Source organism: Scardinius erythrophthalmus (genome assembly GCF_964197995.2).
Source record: "Scardinius erythrophthalmus genome assembly, chromosome: 10".
Classification (NCBI taxonomy): Eukaryota; Metazoa; Chordata; class Actinopteri; order Cypriniformes; family Leuciscidae; genus Scardinius; species Scardinius erythrophthalmus.
Genome location: NC_138230.1, coordinates 7,329,506 through 7,352,259, shown reverse-complemented (window position 1 = coordinate 7,352,259; position 22,754 = coordinate 7,329,506). Strand labels below are relative to the sequence as shown.

Sequence of the window (22,754 nt, the reverse complement as noted above, 5' to 3'; positions counted from 1 at the left end):
CGTACACTCTGCTTATTACACACAGGGACGCACAGCAGCACCCAAACACGCCAAATATTTAAAATAAAAGGATTACAATGTAAAAGATTAATATTGTGTACATAAAGATATGGTGGAATCCGGCTCGTCCTGTAGATGATCTGCTAGTGCTTTAACCTCGTGCACGAGCAGATCTTTTCCCTCTCTGGAGACTCGTTCAGTCTTTCCACTTGCAAATTCCACCATGTAAATAGCAATCCGCCATGGGAATGGGAGATGAGACTTTGTTTGGTTTATTTCATGTTACGCCCAAAATCACACCTATTACTCATTGAGAGAATAGGGACAACACTTTTAGACCATGCACCGGGACCGCCGACCATTTTTCCCCTCGTTAAACTAGCAAAAGTGGATTTGGACACGCCCTATGAGCACTTGCGCCGTGTGCTTTAGACCATGTGCTTTGATCGTTAAAATAGGGCCCATTATGTGACTGGCCGACACACACCTGTCGGGTGACGGCAGTGATGTCAGCATGATGCTCCATCAGGGTCTTGATGATGCAGATGTCCTCATCTGTCTGATGCACTGAGTCCCTCCTGAGCTGAGCTGCCAGGTGCAGTGGCGTCTCACCGATCTGCCAAACCACCACCATGCACAAGCAAAGCATTCTGGGTTTCATTTGTCTCAGGTGCATTTGTAGTTTATCACGTCATTATCATTTATTTATCTTTGAGTCTGACCTGGTTCCCTTCACGGACGCAGAGCTCCGCCTCCTGACGGCTTCTCTCATTGGTCAGAGAGTTTAAGATCTCCTCCACCACGGGAGCGTGACAGTGACGCACCGCAACATGGAGAGAGTTTTCATCAACCTGGATAAAAAATAAAAGATATAAAAAAATAGATAGACAGATAGATAGAATGACAGAAAGATAGAATGACAGAAAGATAGATAGATATAGACAGACATAATGACTGCAAATAAATAAATTAATAAAAAAAAACAAAAATTATATATATAATTTAAATCTTAGTATAGCTTTATCTTATATTGTACGAAATATATTTTTAAAAAGTGGGGTGGGTGGGTTGAATTAAAAAAAAAAAAACGATATTAAAATGTAATTACTAAATAAAATAAATAAATAAATAATAATAATAATAATAATAAAAATATATATATACACACACACACATACATAACTTTAATTTCAGTTTTGTGTTTTAGAAATTAAATTCAACACTTTCTTATTTAAATATAATTTAATGACTACAATTTTTATTATTTATTTACTCAAAATTACAAAATTATAAATTGTTTATCATTTGACAGTTTGTCAATAATGTTAATATATACAACCTCATTATAAAATGTTACAAAAGAAAAATGTTATTAATATATATTTTTTATGATTCTATATCATTAATGAGTTTGTATGTATTAACATCATTTCATGTATTTTATTTCAATATTTTATTGTTTAACTTTTGCTTGCAGTGTCTCAGCTCAAGATGCAGCATCTCTCCAGGAATGTTTGGTAACGTACCTTCGATTTCCAGGTGACATCGCCGCCCTCCTGGATCAGCACTCGCATCATCTCCAGAGCGCCGTGATGTGCGGCTACATGCAGAGCGGTCTCTCCGTTCTGATGAGAGAAGAAAACACTATTTCAGTGCCATGTTACAGAACATCCAGTATAACTGTGTGACCCAGTGACGCCCCCTTCTGACGACCTCTTGCTCTGCGTTCACATCCGCGCCGCTCTTCAGAAGCATCTCCGCCGCTCTCACGCCGTCCTTCACTCTCGCTGCGATGTGCAGAGGGGTTTCCTGCGCCTGAATACAGGACACACACACACGAACCAAGGGTTTGCTTTCGTTCCCTGTAGAGCCAAATATACCAACTACTTTCCTTAATTTTTTAAGGCAAAAACATTTTTTTTCTTGCACTGATACAGTTTGTAGATTTTTTCAAATCATTAGTTAACAATGAAAAATACTTATAAAGTATTTATTAATCTCAGTTAATGTTACTGTCAACATTTACTAATACCACTGTTATTTTAGTAAAACTGACATTCTATTATGGTTTTTATTAATAGTTTGATGTAGTTTTTATTTTATATTTTGTCTTTTATGTCTATTTGATCTTTTTCTATGTAATTTTACTTCAGTTTAGTTTTAGTTATTTTAATAATAATAATAATAATAATAATACATTTTAAACTAAATGAATATGAGAATTGTTTCCTAGGCAAGTAGCTGAACTAAAACAAGTTTTATTTTCTAAAACAATAAAAAAACAAACATTTTTTTTTATTTCAAGAAACAAAATGTTTTTAATGGTTTTAGTTTACTATAATTACCCTAACTTGTGCACAGGGATTAAAGTGAAAAAAATTCTTCTGACAATTTTTTTTTAGGCCAAGTCATATTCCTTTAACTTTTTACATAGTCAAGACCAATAGCGTTTTAAGGGGAGACGTTTTAAACCACTTTAATATTGCCAGTAGGCGTATTTTAAAAGCTATTTTAATCTATGAAAACCAGGCAGGGAGCATGTGTACTGTACACTGTAGAGCACGAACGGCAGCATTGTGACTAGCTTCTGATTGATGGTGACCTAGCACTTTTATTCCATCTAGCACCATTATTGCCATATTGAAGTCTCCTGTGACATACTGTGCAAAGACACGTACCTGGCTGTTTGATTTTTTTAGTCCACGAACTAAAAGGCTTGCCATTCTCCCCCCATTTCGCTAAGCCTTCCCCTTTACTTAAACTTTCGTTAAGTAAAGGGGAAAATATTATATATAGGCAAATCATAACACGTTTACACAAAATTTGTTAACACACACAAGTACTTTTCCCCTTTACTTAACATAAATTGTAAGAATATGACTAATAGTAAAGACTAGTAAACATTAGGCCTATGCTAATGTTTATATGGTGCTAGAAAGCTATTAAATAGCAGTCCCAAACTAGTTTTTGTTAATACAATGTTGGTATGAGCCACTACAGTCATTTAAAAATATAAAAAATAAATACAAAGAAAAATAGTGGCATTTTGGGGTTAATATGGAAACGACAGTTACCATGGTGAATACACAATATTAACTATAACTGTTAATGAAACATGGAAACTGCTCCTGGTGAATATAATGAAAATCATCCCTGCATTACTTTTATTTCGGGTAATTTACAACGTAACGGCGTTGCATGCTCGTAGTTTCTTTTGCACTAGCTTGATCAGTGAGGCGATACAGCGCGCGCCGCTGCATTTGCGCGTGCAATTGAGTGTGCGCTACGAGAACTGATAGGACAAGAAAGTCAGTTTTTCTGAGGTGAAAAACTTTATTTCAGCGTACACTTATGTCACTGCCTGGTAGTTCCTATTGTGCTGGGTTTTCTGAAGTAGTCATGAATCGCCTCTCATAACACAACATGCTCTAATAAACACGCACGCAGAGTGGAAAAGGAGGAGCGGAGGAGAGGGGAGCAAGGATCACAGCGCAAATTTGAACTATATCGATATATGCGATATGGTCTAATTCCATATCGCATTTCAAAAATATATCGATATATTTTTTTATATCTATATCGCCCAGCCCTACCTGCATTATAAGTGTCTCCATTCTACCTGTCTACCTATTCAGCTGTAGCCTGACATGCACTTTCCGTGAGCGGTAATTGAAAACCCGGAGTGGACCATAAGCGAAGTGATTACAGAACGCTTAAAGTGGAGAGAGGAACGTGCTTTTGCTCCACTCCAGGCTTTGATCATATCCCCTTCAGCAGGGTGAATACACCTCGTCTTTCCTTAAAGACCTATTCAAACTAAAATTAAGACATTTATTACACTATTTGAGAAATGAAAGCCTATATACGGCCTTAAAATTATTAAAAGTGAATTTAAGACATTAAGGACAGACTGGAACCATATTGACGGAAATCCGTCATAGACTTGCTGCAATTAACGGAAATCCGTCGTAGCGACGGAGAACTTTAATCCCTGTGTGCATTATTAAAATAAAAAGTTAGCAATATAATTTAGCCTAATGAGTTAACATGAACTAATAATAAACAGCTGCATCAACTACAAAGATGAATACATTTACATTTATGCATTTAGTCAATGCTTTTATTTAAAGCGACTTACAAAAGAGGAATAAAAGCAATTTGTCAAAGAGCCAACAATATTCATAATATACAGCACCAGGTTTATTTATTAGACAGCTAGCGGGTATGCAAATGTTTTGTTCATTGTTCATTAATGCTAATTAATGCATTTAATTTCTTTCAAATTAATTGAGATGATCCTTTAAATTAATAACATCTCACTAAACTCTGATGGAAATTTCTGGTGTAAATGGTAACACTTTATTTTACAGTGTCCTTGTTACATATGTTACATGTACTTGGTTACAATGAAACCCTTGTTACATATGTTACATGTACCATAGTAATAACAGTAAATTATGCAAAATTACATGTAATTAACCTTCAACCAAAAAGGTTAATCCTACCCTAACCCTATACTAAGTACACATAGTTGCTTAATATTACTCAGTACTTAAATATATAATTACACTATAACATTGACACCTCAAAATAAAGAGTAACCGTTTTTTTTAAGGTGTTCTTGTTACCTTTCCTCCCCTGAGCTGCACATGTGCCCCGAATCCCAGTAACATCTGCACCACCTGTGGCTTGCAGTTCTCCACTGCGATGTGAAGAGCCGTCCGTCCATCTTTAGTGGTGGCGTCCACGTGCGCCCCCTTCTGGAGCAGAGCCTTCACTACAACCGTGTGGCCTTTCTTAGCCGCGGCGTGAAGACAAACCGCCCCCGACTGCCAAAAATTACACAACATCCAGCTATATTCAACATCCAGCTATCCAGCTATACATTATATAAATATGTTTAGTCACAAACAGTTCAGAAAACAAGATCTAAACAGGTGCTCTGTATAAACAAACATTTTACCCTTCAACAACCAGAGTTATAATATGAAACAAGATTTGATCTTCAGGCCGTCACACTTGTGGTAATCAATCTACTAATCTAATCTAAGCTAGTTTCTCTGATGTGTTCAGTACCTTGTTTGGCATGTGCAACAAGACGCCTTTCCTCAGGAGCGTTAGAGCAGTCGCAGGGTGACCGCACTGGGACGCGATGTGCAAAAGTGTGTTGCCGTCCTGTACGGGATCAACCGGAAGAGATTCATTAGAAACATGTTCACGGATTACAACACAGGGAAATAACACATTTAGTGTGTTCAAGACCATAAAAGAAAAACATATGCGATCTCTTTATTTCTCAGTTCTTTGTTTTCTAGACAGCAATTACATTAATGATATATTTGAAAACAAATGGAAACTTTTGCTGAAATCTCCTGCTTCTCAGATGTTTCTCCTGAGAAATACTGTAGATCCCAGTCTCATCATATGCATCACAACATCATCTCAAAATGTGCTCCAATTTGCAGACTGCAATTAAAAGTCAAAGATCTCAATATGAACTCCACGTTCATTTTGTAGCTCTATACTCCTACTGTTGGACAGCTATTGACTCGTTTGTGTCTGTTTTTATTCCTCAACTTTAAATTCTGTCTTTTAAATTTTCTATGTATTTAGTATGTGTAAGCAATAACAAAAGGTTTGAAAGCGAGTCACCTTCGTTCTTGCTAACACACATGACTTGAATTTCTCTGTCAGGATCTCGACGACATTGGTGTGTCCCTGCTCTGCTGCGATGTGTAGAGGAGATCTGTCCATCTGAGACAGAAGAGAAAGAAAGAAGTGAACAACAATCAACAACAGCCACGACAAAAACACACCTCTACCATGTACACGTACAGTATGCATGGGCAGATATATGGATGGATGGGATGAATTGGCAGAAGAATAAATGGAAAGATATATATACATGGATGGATGGATAGATGTATGGATGGATGGGCAGAAGAACACATTAATGGATAGATGGATTTCTGAGAGAAACAGCAAGTTTTTAATTGAACCAAACATAATATTGTGAAGTAGAAAGATTGAAAATAGTATTTTCTTGTAAACCATACTCCAATAATATTTGTTTTTTTTACAATTTCATTTTTTTTTTACAGTGTACAGTATTTGAGAGCTACTACTGTTTGCCTTTGGCGATTCATATTGAGACTTGTGTGTTTCCTCTCTTTGTGTCTTTCTGTCTCACCTTGTCTAAGATGTTGGAACTGGCCTTGCAGAGGTATAACAACTTCAGCATGTTCTCGTCTCCTTCCAGAGCGGCGATGTGCAGAGGAGTCTGCCACTCATTCTGTGGACAAACAAGACATGCTGGGTAATTAGCTCAACGCCACGCTGTCGAATCCAGTTGGAGAAATCTCACCGAATAGGAAATCTGCATGTCAGCTCACACGATTTGTGCATTTCAAACAGCAGCACAACATTGACTTGTATGTTCTGTGTATTAGTAAACCTCAGTGTCTCTTTATTGGTTTTGGTGCTGTAAATAATACGAGTGCGCTTCAAATAAAGATGAAGCACTCGGATGCTCTCTAATGAACACAGGCGTCTACTGAACGATGAATAACTGATCAGAAAGCACTTAAATATGAAGCACAATCCATCAGTGCTTCTTCAATTTGGGAATATTACTGTATGATGCACATAACTTTCTACAAATTCATACTTACTCACTGGCCTTTAACAGGACAAACATCTTCCTCCATCCATCCACCCTTCAAACTCAACTTTCAATCCTTTCCAAACCTCACAGAAAACTCCTGATCGTTCCAGAAACTCCCAGCCGTCCCGGCAGACGTTAAAGCTAATGCTCAGTGACGATGAAGACTGGCTTCTTTCCTTACATTTCAAAGTAGCATTTTTGTGTGTAACCCTTTTTCACGTGGCCAGAAGAGAAACAACCGGCTCCGTGCTGATCTTCATACCTCAAACCTCTAATGCTAGCATAGTGTCTCCAACTAAACTAGAGAAATATGAACATATGTCGAAAGGTCCTTTCATATTCATAACTTTGAGGTTTCTTGGGCTTTTCAAAGCAGCAATAAGAGGTTCCCTTTCGAACGGTCACTTCGTATTGCGTCTGCTAGACACGATGGGGAAAACTCCTTTTTCTCCGATTACTGAAGTCTTTTATAAAATAACGCAGTGCTACTGCACAGCCATAACAGTGCACTGATCTACACGCACACACGCTTGATCGCCAGAAGCCTATGCCGACTCAGCAGCCAGCCAAAGTAGTCCTGATCATCCAGACTGGAAGAGGGGAGGGTTAAGTCTCGCTGCGGCCGGACCACCCTCCAAAAAGCCCAGTGTTCCTCCAAACACCCTGTTCAGTTCCGGCTGTTGGAGCAGATGTTGCAATTGCAGGCTATGTGCCCGTCCAAGTTCACGCATCCTTGCAATTGACCGCTGTTATAGCAAACAAAATAAAAAAATACTCGGCTAAAGAGCACAACAGGGGTGACAGGACCCTCTTCCACACAACAGAGGTGACAGGACCCTCTTCCACACAACAGAGGTGACAGGACCCTCTTCCACACAACAGGGGTGACAGAACCCTCTTCCACACAACAGGGGTGACAGAACCCTCTTCCACACAACAGAGGTGACAGAACCCTCTTCCACACAACAGGGGTGACAGAACCCTCTTCCACACAACAGGGGTGACAGAACCCTCTTCCACACAACAGGGGTAACAGGACCCTCTTCCACACAACAGGGGTGACAGAACCCTCTTCCACACAACAGGGGTGACAGAACCCTCTTCCACACAACAGAGGTGACAGGACCCTCTTCCACACAACAGGGGTGACAGAACCCTCTTCCACACAACAGAGGTGACAGGACCCTCTTCCACACAACAGGGGTGACAGGACAACAGGGGTGACAGGACCCTCTTCCACACAACAGGGGTGACAGAACCCTCTTCCACACAACAGGGGTGACAGAACCCTCTTCCACACAACAGGGGTGACAGAACCCTCTTCCACACAACAGGGGTGACAGAACCCTCTACCACACAACAGAGGTGACATGACCCTTTTCCACACAACAGGGGTGACAGGACCCTCTTCCACACAACAGAGGTGACAGGACCCTCTTCCACACAACAGGGGTAACAGGACCCTCTTCCACACAACAGGGGTGACAGGACCCTCTTCCACACAACAGGGGTGACAGGACCCTCTACCACACAACAGAGGTGACAGGACCCTCTTCCACACAACAGAGGTGACAGGACCCTTTTCCACACAACAGAGGTGACAGGACCCTCTTCCACACAACAGGGGTGACAGGACCCTTTTCCACACAACAGAGGTGACAGAACCCTCTACCACACAACAGGGGTGACAGAACCCTTTTCCACACAACAGGGGTGACAGGACCCTCTTCCACACAACAGAGGTGACAGGACCCTTTTCCACACAACAGAGGTGACAGGACCCTCTTCCACACAACAGGGGTGACAGGACCCTTTTCCACACAACAGAGGTGACAGGACCCTTTTCCACACAACAGAGGTGACAGGACCCTCTTCCACACAACAGAGGTGACAGGACCCTCTTCCACACAACAGAGGTGACAGGACCCTCTTCCACACAACAGAGGTGACAGGACCCTCTTCCACACAACAGGGGTCACAGGACCCTTCTCCACGTAACAGGGGTGACAGGACCCTCTTCCACACAACAGGGGTGACAGGACCCTATGCAAATGCAGCATATTTTCCTCCTCACATATCCTAAATTAATGGGTATTACAGTAATTATGGGTAATTAATACAATATCTGTAATTCACAGGAGTCGGTTATAATCAAATTACAACTATCTTTAATAATCTGAATTATTATTTTTAATTTCTTAAAGCATTTTAGTGTTTAATTACTAATATTTAAATTGTATAATAGTCGATTTTACATGGCATGTGTCACGGTTTGGGTTTTGTTTCTTGTCATTAGGTGTGTTCGACTGGATGCACCCGATCGGCGAGAGTAGCCGCGTGCAGGCGGGGAGGAGCTGCAAACGGAGACGTGAAGTCGGACACTTTCTGGTTCCCGTAGTGACCGCTCACGTGGTGTTTGCATACTTTACCACAGCTGAAGTGAAATAAATGCAATATTTGCCAAATAACAGATGTTTCAGAGACATTTTCATTCAATACTTTATGTACTGCTTCATACAGCGTCTGTTTGAACAAGAATAAAGTTCAACATAAGCTACTATCAATGAAGTGGAGTCTACGTTTTTAAATCAGTTTTAATTTGATAAACATGACACAATATAACATCGCAACGACATGAAAAGAGTGTTTACTGTTATAAAAAACTGATTTGAGAGCTTTAGAGGAACTAAAGGCGTTCGAATAAACACGAAACACACGTGATCGTTGTCATGTGTTGAATCCGGCCAATCGTGGAACAGCTGTGTCGTCATCAGCCCTCGTGCAGCCGCTCTTGAGAAGCTGCGCTAGCTGAGTTCTCCGGCTACTCTCGGATCGCTCTCACGGTGCTTTGATGGCACACGTCACAGTCACGTGGCGTCGGCGCTGTATCAAGTCGGACAAAATTTCTAACCAGCATGCACTGCTTTAAGTCAGCCGCCGATCGGTCTGCGCAGAGCTGCATGAAGTCGAACAAGCCTATTGTCATGTTTCTGTGTCTTTTCAGGTGATTCCCTGTTTGTCATGTGATCCCGCCATGTGTCTTGTCATTGGTTAATCGTCTGATCATTGTTCACAGGTGTTCCTTGTCTTGTAATTAGTCTATGTATTTAAGCCCTCATGTTTGCCCTGTGTCCTTGTCGAGTATTGTTTGTTCTAGTCGGTTTCTTGTTTTCTAGTCTTCGTTTTATGTTCCTGTTTTAGTTTAGAGTTTTCCATGCCTGGTCATGCTTTTGTTTTATGTTTGATAATTAATTTTGCCTTTGGGTCCTCATCTCAACTTGCCTCCAATGGATTTCATTACAGCGTGTGATTTATGTTTTTATCATTTATTTCTATTAATGCAGCAGCAGCATGCCTTACTTGTGTGTCTGTGTATCTATTAGCAGTAGCAAATCCATACTTGCTCTGCGGCAGCTCTAGTCTGCAAAGACCAAATACATTAACATACTAAAACTATTTTAAGAGTTGTCATAATTGAACTAAAATTAAAGTGAAAACTGAAAATGTAAAAAATTATAGCTAATTTAAAATATTAATAAAAATATATATTATATACATATATAATACATACCTGTACTGCGTTAGATTAAACTGGGAAGGGTCATAGCACTTGCATATTATTGTCCTATTGCTAGTTTAACTGCTTCTATTGTTCTCATTTGTAAGTCGCTGGAGCGTCCACTAAATGAATAAATGTAAATGTAGTATGCAAGTAACACTAAAATAACCCTGGAGAGGAATCAGTCATATGTACTGGATGTGGCTAAACTGATCAGCAATCACACTCTCTGTCTCTGATCATCCTCAGAGGATAATTGTCACGGATGTTTTTGAGACTGTTGATGGGTCTTCCGCTGCAGACAGGAGGAAGGAAGAACCATTAACATGGAGACAGAAATGGTGAACAATCAAAAGGGGCAATAATGTCAACAAGGCCCTTGGGTACAAAATCTGCCCTTTCCTTATTCAAAACTCCTCCAAAATCCATTATCTCACTTCCACCCATTACCTCAATCCACATTTCTGTCATTGTCTCGTGTCTTTTCTTTTCAAAGCTCTCAGTGAGATCAAATCTGTTCTTTTCTGTTCCTTGCTCTCATATCTGGGTCAATTTACTGTACAATTGTGGTGGCAAATGCAAGTATATGCACTATCTTAAAGAAACCTGGAATACAGTTGCAGGAAAAAAGTACGTCTGGATTATTTAATCTAAACTAAACGCAAGTCACATCAATAAACAATCAGTCTGCATAAACACAAATTATGATACATTCCATTCAAAAGTATTTGAATCCCCAAGCTAATCACTTTCCAAAAGTGAACTGGATTCTGCTAATGACATGGGAAAAGAGTTTTGAGTTCACTTTTGCACTGAAAATGTAAGACTTTTTATTACTGTGTGTCCATAGAGAACAAATCCATAATCTCAAAATAAATCATATATCATGATTATTTTACTTTCATTTAAAGGCTGGAGCACATATTCAATGAGTACTTATATATAGCAATATAAACAGCAATACTATTGCTTATCAGCAAAACATGGGAACTGCAAGTTTAAAATACTCAAAACATGTTTCATTCAATATGTAGGTCTACTGAAAATGGTTTATGTATCAATATATCAATACATACGAATTAGAGGTCGACCAATACTGGAGTTTGCTAATACAATAATAATGTGTTTAAAGAACGATAAACAGATTATTGTGTTGATACTTTTAAAATCTATATTTTTAATGACCAGCTCCCAGCTGCTAATTCAAAAAGATGAGGGAGATAAAATAATGCAAATATCTAAATATACACAATTGGCAATGTCATAATTCACCAACAGCAGATCATCAGCTGTTCATAAGCTCTCAAACTGTTTCAAACCTCAAGCTTTTACATCTACTTCAAACTTTCTCAAGCCAAAATCAAAGGTTTTCTTGACAAACTTTTTTTTTTAACTAGTTTATTTTGAAGTTTAATAATGACATGAGGCTGTATCAAGATTCCTGTTTTTCCTGGATGTTCATGGTTTGATAAGATTATCTGTACACCAATCGAAGCCCAACGGAAGTTGTGTGTATGCAACAGGACAACGACTCGAAAAACAGGGCAAATCAACACTAGAAAAGCCTTTTGCATGTGTTTTGCTTATTCTTTGTGATGGTGTGTGTGAGTTTCTGTGGGCTCCTCACATTCTGAGAGTCCGGATTCGCACCAAACTCCACCAGGACTTTGGCCATGTCAACGTCTTTCCGTCTGCAGCAGATGTGAAGCGCCATGTCTCCGTTTGCCTGGAAACACAATTCAACCATCACAAAACAAATCAGATGCATTCATGCTGGAATGCAAAATTGGGTCATATTGCTTCAAAACAAGCTCATTTGATTCTGGATTTGATGTTACGGGTCAGTGACACATGAGGATGTTTAACATCTTTCAAAACAAAAAAATTTATAAGGCAATCTTTGTATTCATGTATTTTTGAAAAACTTTTATACTAATGTCAACCTAAAAAGATATGTATTGAGTAGTGTCACATGACAACAAAGAGGCTGTACCAAACTGACTTTTTGGCGGAAAAATGGTTTTCAAATATTCTTAGTTCACTGCTTTTTGTTAGGATATACTTGCCTAAATAAATTTCAGTCTTTTAAAGAGATTATGACTTTCTCAATGAATTGCATTTTAGTGTATTTTAAATAGCCTTAATAGATATTCCTTGCGCATTAAGAGTTTAAAGATTTTTTGTGCTAAATTCCCACACTAATAAAATAAATAATAATGAAATTCTCGTTTGTTTTATCGAGAATTTCAGCCTTTTTTCAATGAGACTTTTTTATTTTTTACATTTTGAGCTGCTGTCATTGTATGTAAAAATTGCATTTTGATGTATTTTTTAATAGCTTAATAGATCTGGGGCGGGAGGAGGAGACGACGACTATGAGCATTAAGCATAAAGTGTTTCATTTTAAGAGCTTTACATCTGAAGAAAGCTACATTACATTTAACATAATTGAAAACATGTTGGTCAGCGCCACAAATGGAGTTTGGAAATAATAGACGCTTTACATTACAGTTACTTAACTCCACTTCATTTATTTGACAATTCAAATAGCAAGTAATGATCGTATGAATGTGATCCTCAGGTCTGCCAAGTCATGTGGCGCTTACGGTCTTCACAGCTCTGAGCTGAGGCTCTGATTGGCCGGAGAGGAGTTCCCGTACAATCCCGACATTCCCAGCTTCGACAGCCAGCAGCAGCGGGAGGCAGCCATCCTGGATTGACAGGAAAACTTCTCAGATCTTTCCAACAATATGTGTTTTACAAGCTTACAAAAAGATTTGATTCTAAAACCGTGCAGTGAATGTTGTAATATGAAACATGACACTGTCCACTAGGGGGAGGAGCCTGCTAAAAGGTTAGCAAATGAAGTGTTTGTACCTTGTCTGGTGTCAGACGAGCATCTTTGCTGCTGAACTTGAGCAGCGTTTGCACGACTCCGAGTCCTCCGGTCGGTCGAGACGCTGCGTAATGCAGGGGCAACTGATCACTGGGCTGGGCGTGTGAACAAGAGTTAAATGAGATCAGTGTGAGAATAAAATACTATAAAAAATACTGTGTAATTCATGCTTTTTGGACATGTTAATACCATGGTATTCTTTTAAGTACAGCATGTAAACTTTAAGAGATTCATACACAAAATGTTGTTTTTATCTCTTGAGGGTTTGAAAATTAAACATTCAGTGCTATGGAATGAAAAAAAAACAACTTGATAGATTATTGTGATGTTTCTTGTGAAAATATTTGAAAAATTTAAATTAAAATAAGACTAAGACTGTGAACATAATCAGCAGTTTTGAGGAGTTGTGTCCATTTCCTGTACAAACGGGAAACGTTTTCTGAGACGTGTTTGTGTTGTTGGTCATGATCATGCATTCAGAGGTCAGTGAATAATCACATTTAAAGACTGCATTAACACAAAACAATGCCATGTACATGATTAAAAAGGTGCAACAGTAAGAAATGTGTTAGCGATGGCCACGTATAACTCGATATAGTGTTTTCTGCAAAAATTATTTTCTATTATTTTACTATTTTTTGTCTTGTTTTCCTGTATAATTATCAAATCAAACATTATTAAATCAAGATACGAGATATTAAGACTTGTTTTCTGAAAAAGTTATCAAAATTAAGTGAGTTTGTGCTTAAAACAAGAAAAAAGTAACTGCCAATGGGGTCAGAAAAATAATCTTATTTTCCCTTTGAATTAAGTTGATTTCTCTGAACCCACTTGTTTTGAACATAAACTCACTTAATTTTGCTGAATGTATCTTGATTTAAGATGTTTAGATATTTGTACTTGAAAAACTAAAAAAACTAAAATACTGAGTAAGAAATTATTTTAATGATTAAAACATTTAAATGAATGCATGCAAAGATGGGTAAATTGAGGATCTTACCCCTGCTGGTAAATTGGGATCAGTTTTTCTGGCCAGTAGTTTGACGATCTCATCTTTGGAGTGAGCGGCGGCAACATGTAACGCTGATCTGCCGTCCTGATCAACAAAAACAACACACAACAACAGCTATTAAACACAAGATTGTGATTGGTTTTCAGTGGTATTCTCTGTGTATTGCAGGACAGAGAGACATATAACTCTGTTTTTCTTAGGATTAATATACATTTTAATCTAAATGAAATGTTGAACTATGGCCTGAAGTAGTTTTTGTGTTAGTGAGTTAAACGGCTACTATCATAACACTGATAAGGAGAAATTTTGAAATCGTTCATTCTAGTGAAATGATCTCTGAAATGTTGCAAAATTGCTGTAAACCTCCCCATCTAACAAACATATGATCTAGAAACGTTTTTCTAACATTCCAATTTAGTTATGAAAATGTGTTTTCTGAATGTTCCCTGAACAATCAAACAAAAATGTTTTAAAAACTTGTTTCTGGAACATTCCATTTTAAAATTTTTCAAGCATTCTTGCAATGTTACTTTTGAATGCTTCCTGAACATTCTGAAGCATTTAAAAAATGTATGACGAACATCCAACTAAAAAGTTTCATGAAAAATGATTAAATAACGTTTTTGTGCTAACGTTTTGAAAACATTATTAAAGACCTGATAACTTTGAACGAACATTCTAACTGAGAGAACGTTCCCTGTTAACTGGGTCCAGTGTTTATATTGACCTCATTGTCTTTGTCTCTTTCACTAGGAGTTATTTGAAGCCTTTGAAGAAGGTTATAAGGCTTGTAGAGGTTATCCAAGGACAGCTTTGAGTCACCGACACACACACACACACACACACACACACACACACACACACACACACACACACACACACACACACACACACAGCTGGATAGACATTCCAGCAGGATCACCAAGAGTTACCGAATGAGCAATAATCTCGTAAGCTTTCGAGTAAATGAAGAAAAGGATGCTAGTTGTCGTCCTTCATATAAAACCAAGCTACAACTCAAAGCAAACTGGACACATAGCGACTGTGCACCCACATTACCACAGTTTAAGAATAATGTTGCGGCTGGTGAATTGAATTTAGATTAATCATATGTCGTTTTTGGTATTGGAAACGTCTATGCTACCCCTTGTCAAAAAAAACGTGCAAGACTGCAATTTCAGCTGTTTACAGTAGGGAACATGCTAATGCTGCTGTAACTTTATAGTGTGGCTAACCACAAAGAATTCAATTGAAACACAACCCTGTTAGCACTTTTCTATATGACCATCATTAGTCGAAAACGTTGTATCAAATAATGAAATGGAACTGGATGGAACCCAAAAAGGGGTTTCCATGGCAACTGAACTGTGGCAGGAGCAGTTTGGGCTTAGAAACACTGAAAGACAGACACAGATTTGATAAAATCTTTTAATCTAAAGTCATGTTTAAACAAAAATATGAACACTGATAATAATCAGAAATGTTTCTTGATCATCAAATCATCATATTAGAATGATTTCTGAAGGATCATGTGACACTGAAGACTGGAGTAATGATGCTGAAAAGTCAGCTTTGATCACAGGAATAAATTAAACTTTAATATGTATTCACATATAAAACAGCTGTTTAAAATTCAAATAATATTTCACTGTTTTTACGGTATTTTTGATCAAATAAATGCAGCTTTGGTGAGCAGAAGAGACTTTAAAAAAAAAAAAACATTAAGAAAATCTTACCAACACCAAACTTCTGAATGATAGTGTATATTTAAAATAAAAATATTCTTTATAAATATTAACAAAATGACAAATTGCATGTGATTTTCCTCATTTGTAAGCCACTTAGAATAAAAGCATCTGCTAATGATTACATTTAAAAGTACATTTAAGTCACAAGGACTTATCTTAGAAACAAATTCTATAGAAATCAATTATAAGTCGAGTTTATATTAAATTATAAATTTTCTACCTATTTAGGCACAAGCCGCGTTTCCATTACCCTTCAAATTGCGCAAATTGAAATTGCGAACAGAAAATACGCCCAATGGAAACAAGTCAATTTTGCAAAAACTCACATATATCGCAAAAAAAGTGTTTACGCTCTCATGATGTGATTTTTCAGGCAATTCGAAAATAAGGATTATTTCGCGAAACTGCAATGGAAACCATTTTCTTTATTAAACTCATAAAAGACAAAATAATTACGGGAATACTGGATTATAAACCACAAAGAAATGCCACAATCAAGACCTCGAAGCAGAAATATGATATAATATCCTCATATGTGCCGCTCACAAGTATAAGGGTCTTTCCTTGTCATTAATGATTGGATAACACGCCTACGTCTCCTTCGATTAAAAATAATGGTTAGTGAGGCAACTGGGATATATGTAAACCTGCCAACATCCACCGCCATAACTGTTGGAATGACTTATCGCGAGAGGAAAAAAAATATGTTTCAGTCGCATAACTTCGGTTAATGTAAACGCCGTCATTTCACAATAGTTTTTAATCGACATTTAGAAAATATCGCAAAAAAAGTTTTGCGCAAATCTGTAATGGAAACGCGGCTAATGATAGCAAGGCAGCTCACACTAGGTTTTAGACACACACCCTGTGACTAACCTTTGTATCTGAGCAACTAGCTTCACTAGTCGATGCCAAACTTGAAACTAGGACAAGAAAATAGACAATTATTTTAAGTGTGTACCTCATACTTTCCTTGAGGTTCAAATGCAGACAGTGTGTTTTTCTGATTTACTTTGTTTGGTCTAAACCACAGCAAGTCAAAGACACTGGATCACCTGAAGAAAGGCCACACGCGCCGCACTCCTAAAACCCCCTAAACACACAGTAAAGAGCATTCCAGACACTTTCAAAGATGGAAGAGATTACGCAGAGGAATATTTTAGTGAATCACTTCGGACTACTAACCACAGCGAGGTTTCCACTTCTAAACTCCTGCACATTTCTTTCTTACCAAACCAGTTTTGATAGATCGACAGACAGACCCCCCCCCCTCCCCCATCCCGTGAATGATTGATTCACTTGTCGTTCACCACACGATGCCCAAAAGTAGTATTTCAAAACTGTAGGGTAATTCAATACATGTGATGGGATTGGGAAACAGACACTGGTCTGAATCCAGACCTCGTGGGTTTTGGAGAAACTCAAGTACAGACAAACTCAACTTTGGAGATTTACACCCCATCCACTAAAACAAAAGGTATGGACGGTGAAAGATACAGATGAGCTTTACGAAGCAAAAAAAACTGAATAAAAATACACTCTGAAAAATGCTGGGTTGTTTTCACCCAATTTTGGGTCAAATATGGATAAAAATTTAACTCAACGGCTATGTTTGTCCATATTTGACCCAAATTTGGGTTGAAACCACACAGTATTTTTCAGAGTGTAAAATGAAGCTCAACGTAGAGCCGAAGAACGAATCTAAAAATCATGTTGAGTGGAAACTAGAGTTCTCAACGGGTCGGGTCGGCCCGACAAACCCGACGGGACCCGCGGGTTCGGGTCGAAAATATAATCAAATGACTCGGGTCGGACCTCGGGCTTAATCTTTTCCGCTCAGTAAAAAACAAAACAAACAAAAAAAAAACATTTATTAATCATCGCTGCTGGTCACCGTAAAGAAAGTCTGGCTGCTGCGTGTAACGTGCATCATGGAGAGGGGCGGGGGCAGACCTGACGCCGCTGCGTGCACGCCTTTAGACTGGAGAAGAAGATGGAGTTGGTGAGAAGTAAACTTGCCGCAGGTGAATTCACCGTCGCTACTACAGCCTATTTATATATTTAAAGTGTATTGTTTCAGTTGTTTGTATTGTTTGTATTGTTAAAAGGCGTGAACATTAAAGGTTGATTTGAATTCCCGTCTGCTGGTCATGATAATACGTGTATGAGAGAAAAAAAAAAATCCGAGGCGTCGGGCCGCGGGTCGGGTTCGGGCAGATGATTCATGTTTATGTGTCGGGTTACATCGGGTCCGGGCTTTAAAAGCCACGGGCCGGGTCGGGTCGGGTTGTAATTTTCAGGCCCGTTGAGAACTCTAGTGGAAACAACATTGCAGCCATCAGCCAGAACACCTGCTAAACATCCAAGTCTTTTTGGCAAATTTCACATTGAAATGAAATGTAAAAATCAAGTTATTATTGTCCCATGATCCCTTTTGAAATAAATTAGCTGGTAAAGTCACCACAACAAGTAAAAGCACCTGACAAGAATTAAACTAACCTCAAGTCCACCAGCCATGAGAAAATGTTCTCATTCACGTTCACAACATCCATTTCCACATTGATTTGAAGCTCTGGCACTTCTGTTTTACACTTATAAAGCAAAACTGTTCGTACTTCATAAAACTTATATTACACAGATTGCATTTATGCATTTAGCAGATGACTTACAAAATAGATTTTTCCAAGCAGAAACTTTCTTATCTACCCATAGGAAATGAGATCTCCTATAAATATGAAGTGTTCCTCCGACCTAGACAGCAGCGAAATTCAATTTGAGAACAATTGGAGACATTTGCACAAGTTCTCAGATGTTTCTCCTGATAAAAAGACCAAAGTTATTTCACATGTGTCTTTTCTAGAGTTTTAGAAAATATCTCAAATGTCTCAAACTGCTCAGATTTGACAAGATACCGTAAGTCTGTAATTAAATGTGAGATCTCAGAATGAACTCAAACATTTTTGAACAAATTCTTTCAAGACCAAATTATTTGATTAGATTTTCTTCTTCTTCATATAATCTTATAGCTTCTACTTTAGATGTTTTTAGATTAGATTTTTAATGTTTTTGAAAAAAAGTCTCTTCTGCTCACAACGGCTGCATATTTATTTGATCAAAAATACAGTAAAAACTGTAATATTGTGAAGTATTATTGCAATCTAAAATTTATAGTACAGTGTAATTTATTCCTGTGATCAAAGCTGAATTTTCAGCATCATTACTCCAGTCTTCAGTGTCACATGATCCTTCAGAAATCATTCTAATATGATGATTTGATGCTCAAGACACATTTATGATTATTATCAATGTTGAAAAAAGTTTCATATTTTTGTGGAAACTGATACATTTTTATTTTTCAGGATTCTTTGATGAATAGCAGGTTTAAACGAACAGCATTTATTTGAAATATAATCTTTTATTTTGTGATTATTTTAATTCCTTTCTGTGTAAAGCACTTTGAATTGCCATAGTGTATAAAATGTGCTATATAAATAAACTTGCCTTGCCCTTTGTAACAGTCACTTTTGATCAATTTAATGCATCCTTGATGAGTAAAAGTACTAATATCTTTAAATAATGCATGTTAAATGCTGATGTTTTTGGGAGACTATAGCACATGTTGGACAAGCGGGCAGACTTGCTGTTTAACTCTCTCGCCCATTCACTCTCACACAAATATAATTTTCCATGCAGTTCCGTCAACTTTTCCTGTCAGATCCAACTTAGTGTTCACTGTTGATCCGTGCTGCACTTTTAAACACCCACAGAGGCACAATTATTCACTGAGGCGTTCACCGAGTTATAAAACTCACAGCAGATACTGACACCAACATACGGTACAACAGATTTCATGACTCCATAAAAAAGAAACAAGATCATAAAATATGATTTGAGCAAACCCCAAAACAAGTACTAAAGTAGGAGAGGTTTGCTGATACTTTTCCCTAAGAATTTATTGAAGGAGGTGCTCGAGCCATATCTACAGACCAGAGTATCAGCAGCACTTGCTCTATAATAAGCTTCTACGCCATCGAACCGTTTCCATTAAAAGTTTAATTGCGTGCTAGTAATGAACAACATGTGCGTTGAGTGGCGGGTGCTGGTTTTCTCACAGCGGAGTGAAGTTATTTAAGACACGAGTCCAGACGGTGGGAAACTCCTACCTTGGTTTTGTCACTTGGATTGACCCCCAGTTCCAGAAGCCTGTCAACGACAGACAAACGGTTCTCTCGCACCGCGACCATCATCAGGCTCAAGCCAGACTCCTGTGGGACAACAAGGAAATATATCATCGGGAAGCACAGGCAATATTTCACGGATGCAGAAGAGAGCGTGTATTCAGAGCTGAAGTGCATGTGTGCTTTACACAGGAGGGAAATCAATACAAACGCTGAACATACAGATGCTGAGGTTCATTAAAATGCAAGGATTTTATAATAAAGCAGTTTGAACACTGCATAAGCACAGAACTGTTACTGTACTGAACTGAAGTTATGAAAATAAATATGTAATTGAATAACATTTTTATGAAATCATTACAGCACTGCAATTACGTAAGATATATTGGTGTTTATTATAAAACAGCAGATACCAGAATATATATAAAATGTAAAGAAAATGCACACTGTAACACAACCAAATAAAATCTAATAGACTAGAATTTAATCTAAAACCTATCTAATATTTTTAAAAGTTGCACCATGAAGCATGATTAGTTAAATGCATTGATTTAACATTAAACAGTGCCAGTCAAAAGTTAGGAAACATTGCTCAAGTTTTTGAACTGCTCATCAAGCCTGCATTTATTTAATAAAAAATACAGTAACATTGGTAAATAGTATTACCATTTAAATCCATTATTTTAAATTGTCATAATAATTCACAATATTGCTGTTTTTCTGTATTTTTGATCAAATAAATGCAGGCTTGATGAACATAAGAGAATAAGAGAGTTATATTTCAAACTTTTGACTGGTAACGTTACTGTAGGCCTATATGCTCAAATTTAAAGAGCTATATGCAAAACTAAACATGCTAAAATGCTGTTTATATAAATAAATGTTATATATTATATATTTATAAATGTTAATGACTCTTTATCACACTTTACTCTATACTATAATGCAGTCATAATACATTTTGAGTGATAATAATAATGACTCTTTATATTTAATGACTTTTTAAAGCATGCAATAACAAAATGCATCTGCTGTGCATCTCACCTCGTCGAACTGGAAGATGTCCGGATCTCCCTTTTCTACAGTCTTTAGTTTCTGTTCTAGTGCCATCCACTCTCCCCTGAGGGCCAGAGGCATCAGGCGCTGAAGGGCCCCTGAGACACCAGAGCTTTCAGACATCATATAAGAGCACTCAATCAACTCAGAGGAATTAAGCAGTACGGGTCTGTAAACACCATAAGAAAAGCATGTCCGTTTAAAAGATACAATGAAGACAGATGTGTTGTAGACTAGTGCGCGTGCAGGTGCGGGTCTAACGGTTCCTCCCTCTTGGTAGGAGGTGTAGAGCCAACATGACATTCCTCCGACGACTGTCTGCGGTGGGCTAAAGTTTGCAAACTCCGCCTTCGGTTCCTCCTGTTAGCCTGGATTCAACAAAAAAGACCATTGAAACAAGCCCACAGCAAAAGAGCCCGAATAATAAGAGCTCAAGCCGCTGGACTTCAGAGTGTATCCTTCCGAAGAAAATAGCACAAGTCGTTTACCTCAGGACCATCATCCACTTTGATAATGATGAAATATGATTAGATAATTTCTAATTTAGGGTGAAATCAGGTCCATCTGCGTGGAAAACTGTTTTATTTGACCATATCAGGTTTGTTCGGTGTGTAAAATGGTACATTTGTCAGACACAAAAAAAAGGTTAGTGATAGCCTACTTTGTTCAAATTTTCAACGGCTCTGGTTTCAATGAAACAGAGCCGCATCACGTGATGTTTTATTGACCAATCAAATAAATTTATTTACTTTTAATTAGTTAATTAGGCCGAGTAAATGCATATTGGCGTTCAAGGCTTTTTTTTCTTGTCAGAAATAAAAGTTTTTAAATCATTTTAGAGATATGGCCGTTTTAGATTAGATTTCAGTCTATTATATGCTATTTTATTTGGTTGTTTTTGTTTATATTTGTATATCTATTATTCTGGTATTTGCGTTTTATAATACAAACCCAGTATATTTCCATACTATTTTTTACGCGATTTGTTTTCAACGGAACAGACTCCGCCAGAGGAACCACGTGACATTTGCCAATCAGAAATTGTTTCATTAAAATCCAATCAAACGTCATTTTTAAACTACATCAATCTATAATCTCGAGCCAGATTTTTTTTATCTCTAAAAGTCGTTAACATTTTTGTCTCTGTAAAAGTGTCGCAAAATGCACAAAATAAGTGCAACAAATTAACAAAAGACTGCACATTATTCAGTTCTCATTGCATGCACACGGCTTGAACCAGCAGATGTCCTCAAAGTGCTGAGTTTAGATTAACCTCGCTTCTCCTAGCACTACTTGCATCTCCTCAACAACGTGTAATAAAACTGCTAATTTTTCTAATTTCAGAATATAGATAATCTAATAAAAGATATTATTATCATCATTACTACTATTATGAATCATAATAATGGTCCTATTGAAGTCAGATAATTTGGAGAAAAATGTGTAAATCGTGCCTTTGATTCGTTAGGTGTATTAAACGAGAACTTTTAGCACTGAATCTGGATACTTTTATTATAGAAATCACCGAGAACCGGAAGTCCGCCTCTATCTGGTCTGTTTACATTAGCCACTGCTGGATCCACGTGAATGAGAGTACGTATTTGAATTTAATTACATGTAGTTATTAAATCTGCGACGTGA

The 22,754-nt window shown here is 37.7% G+C and overlaps 2 protein-coding genes across 7 annotated transcripts in view; one reads left to right on the top strand and one right to left on the bottom strand.

Moving 5' to 3' along the window:
• The window catches only part of trpn1 (transient receptor potential cation channel, subfamily N, member 1), a 39,427-nt gene extending 18,122 nt beyond the window's left edge, over positions 1 to 21,305 (bottom strand). The window contains exons 1-14 of the mRNA XM_081377279.1: positions 21,102 to 21,305; positions 20,043 to 20,144; positions 14,120 to 14,215; positions 13,101 to 13,214; positions 12,830 to 12,934; positions 11,851 to 11,949; positions 6,191 to 6,292; positions 5,653 to 5,754; positions 5,077 to 5,175; positions 4,629 to 4,829; positions 1,714 to 1,815; positions 1,527 to 1,625; positions 723 to 851; positions 488 to 616 (exon numbers count right to left, since the gene is read on the bottom strand). Coding sequence (XP_081233405.1) covers positions 488 to 616; positions 723 to 851; positions 1,527 to 1,625; positions 1,714 to 1,815; positions 4,629 to 4,829; positions 5,077 to 5,175; positions 5,653 to 5,754; positions 6,191 to 6,292; positions 11,851 to 11,949; positions 12,830 to 12,934; positions 13,101 to 13,214; positions 14,120 to 14,215; positions 20,043 to 20,144; positions 21,102 to 21,239 — 1,617 coding nt within the window. The 5' untranslated portion in view covers positions 21,240 to 21,305. The remainder of the gene's footprint in view (positions 1 to 487; positions 617 to 722; positions 852 to 1,526; positions 1,626 to 1,713; positions 1,816 to 4,628; positions 4,830 to 5,076; positions 5,176 to 5,652; positions 5,755 to 6,190; positions 6,293 to 11,850; positions 11,950 to 12,829; positions 12,935 to 13,100; positions 13,215 to 14,119; positions 14,216 to 20,042; positions 20,145 to 21,101) is intronic.
• Positions 21,306 to 21,321: 16 nt separating this feature from the next.
• The window catches only part of oxsm (3-oxoacyl-ACP synthase, mitochondrial), a 7,013-nt gene continuing 5,580 nt past the window's right edge, over positions 21,322 to 22,754 (top strand). Inside the window, exons 1-2 of one of the 6 annotated variants that reach the window (XM_081377274.1) lie at positions 21,322 to 21,758; positions 22,632 to 22,706. The gene's annotated coding sequence lies outside the window, so the exon portion shown is untranslated. Of the gene's footprint in view, positions 21,759 to 21,878; positions 22,427 to 22,614 lie in introns of those variants that run through there. The other 5 variants (XM_081377276.1, XM_081377275.1, XM_081377277.1 and 2 more) reach the window with 5 other exon arrangements.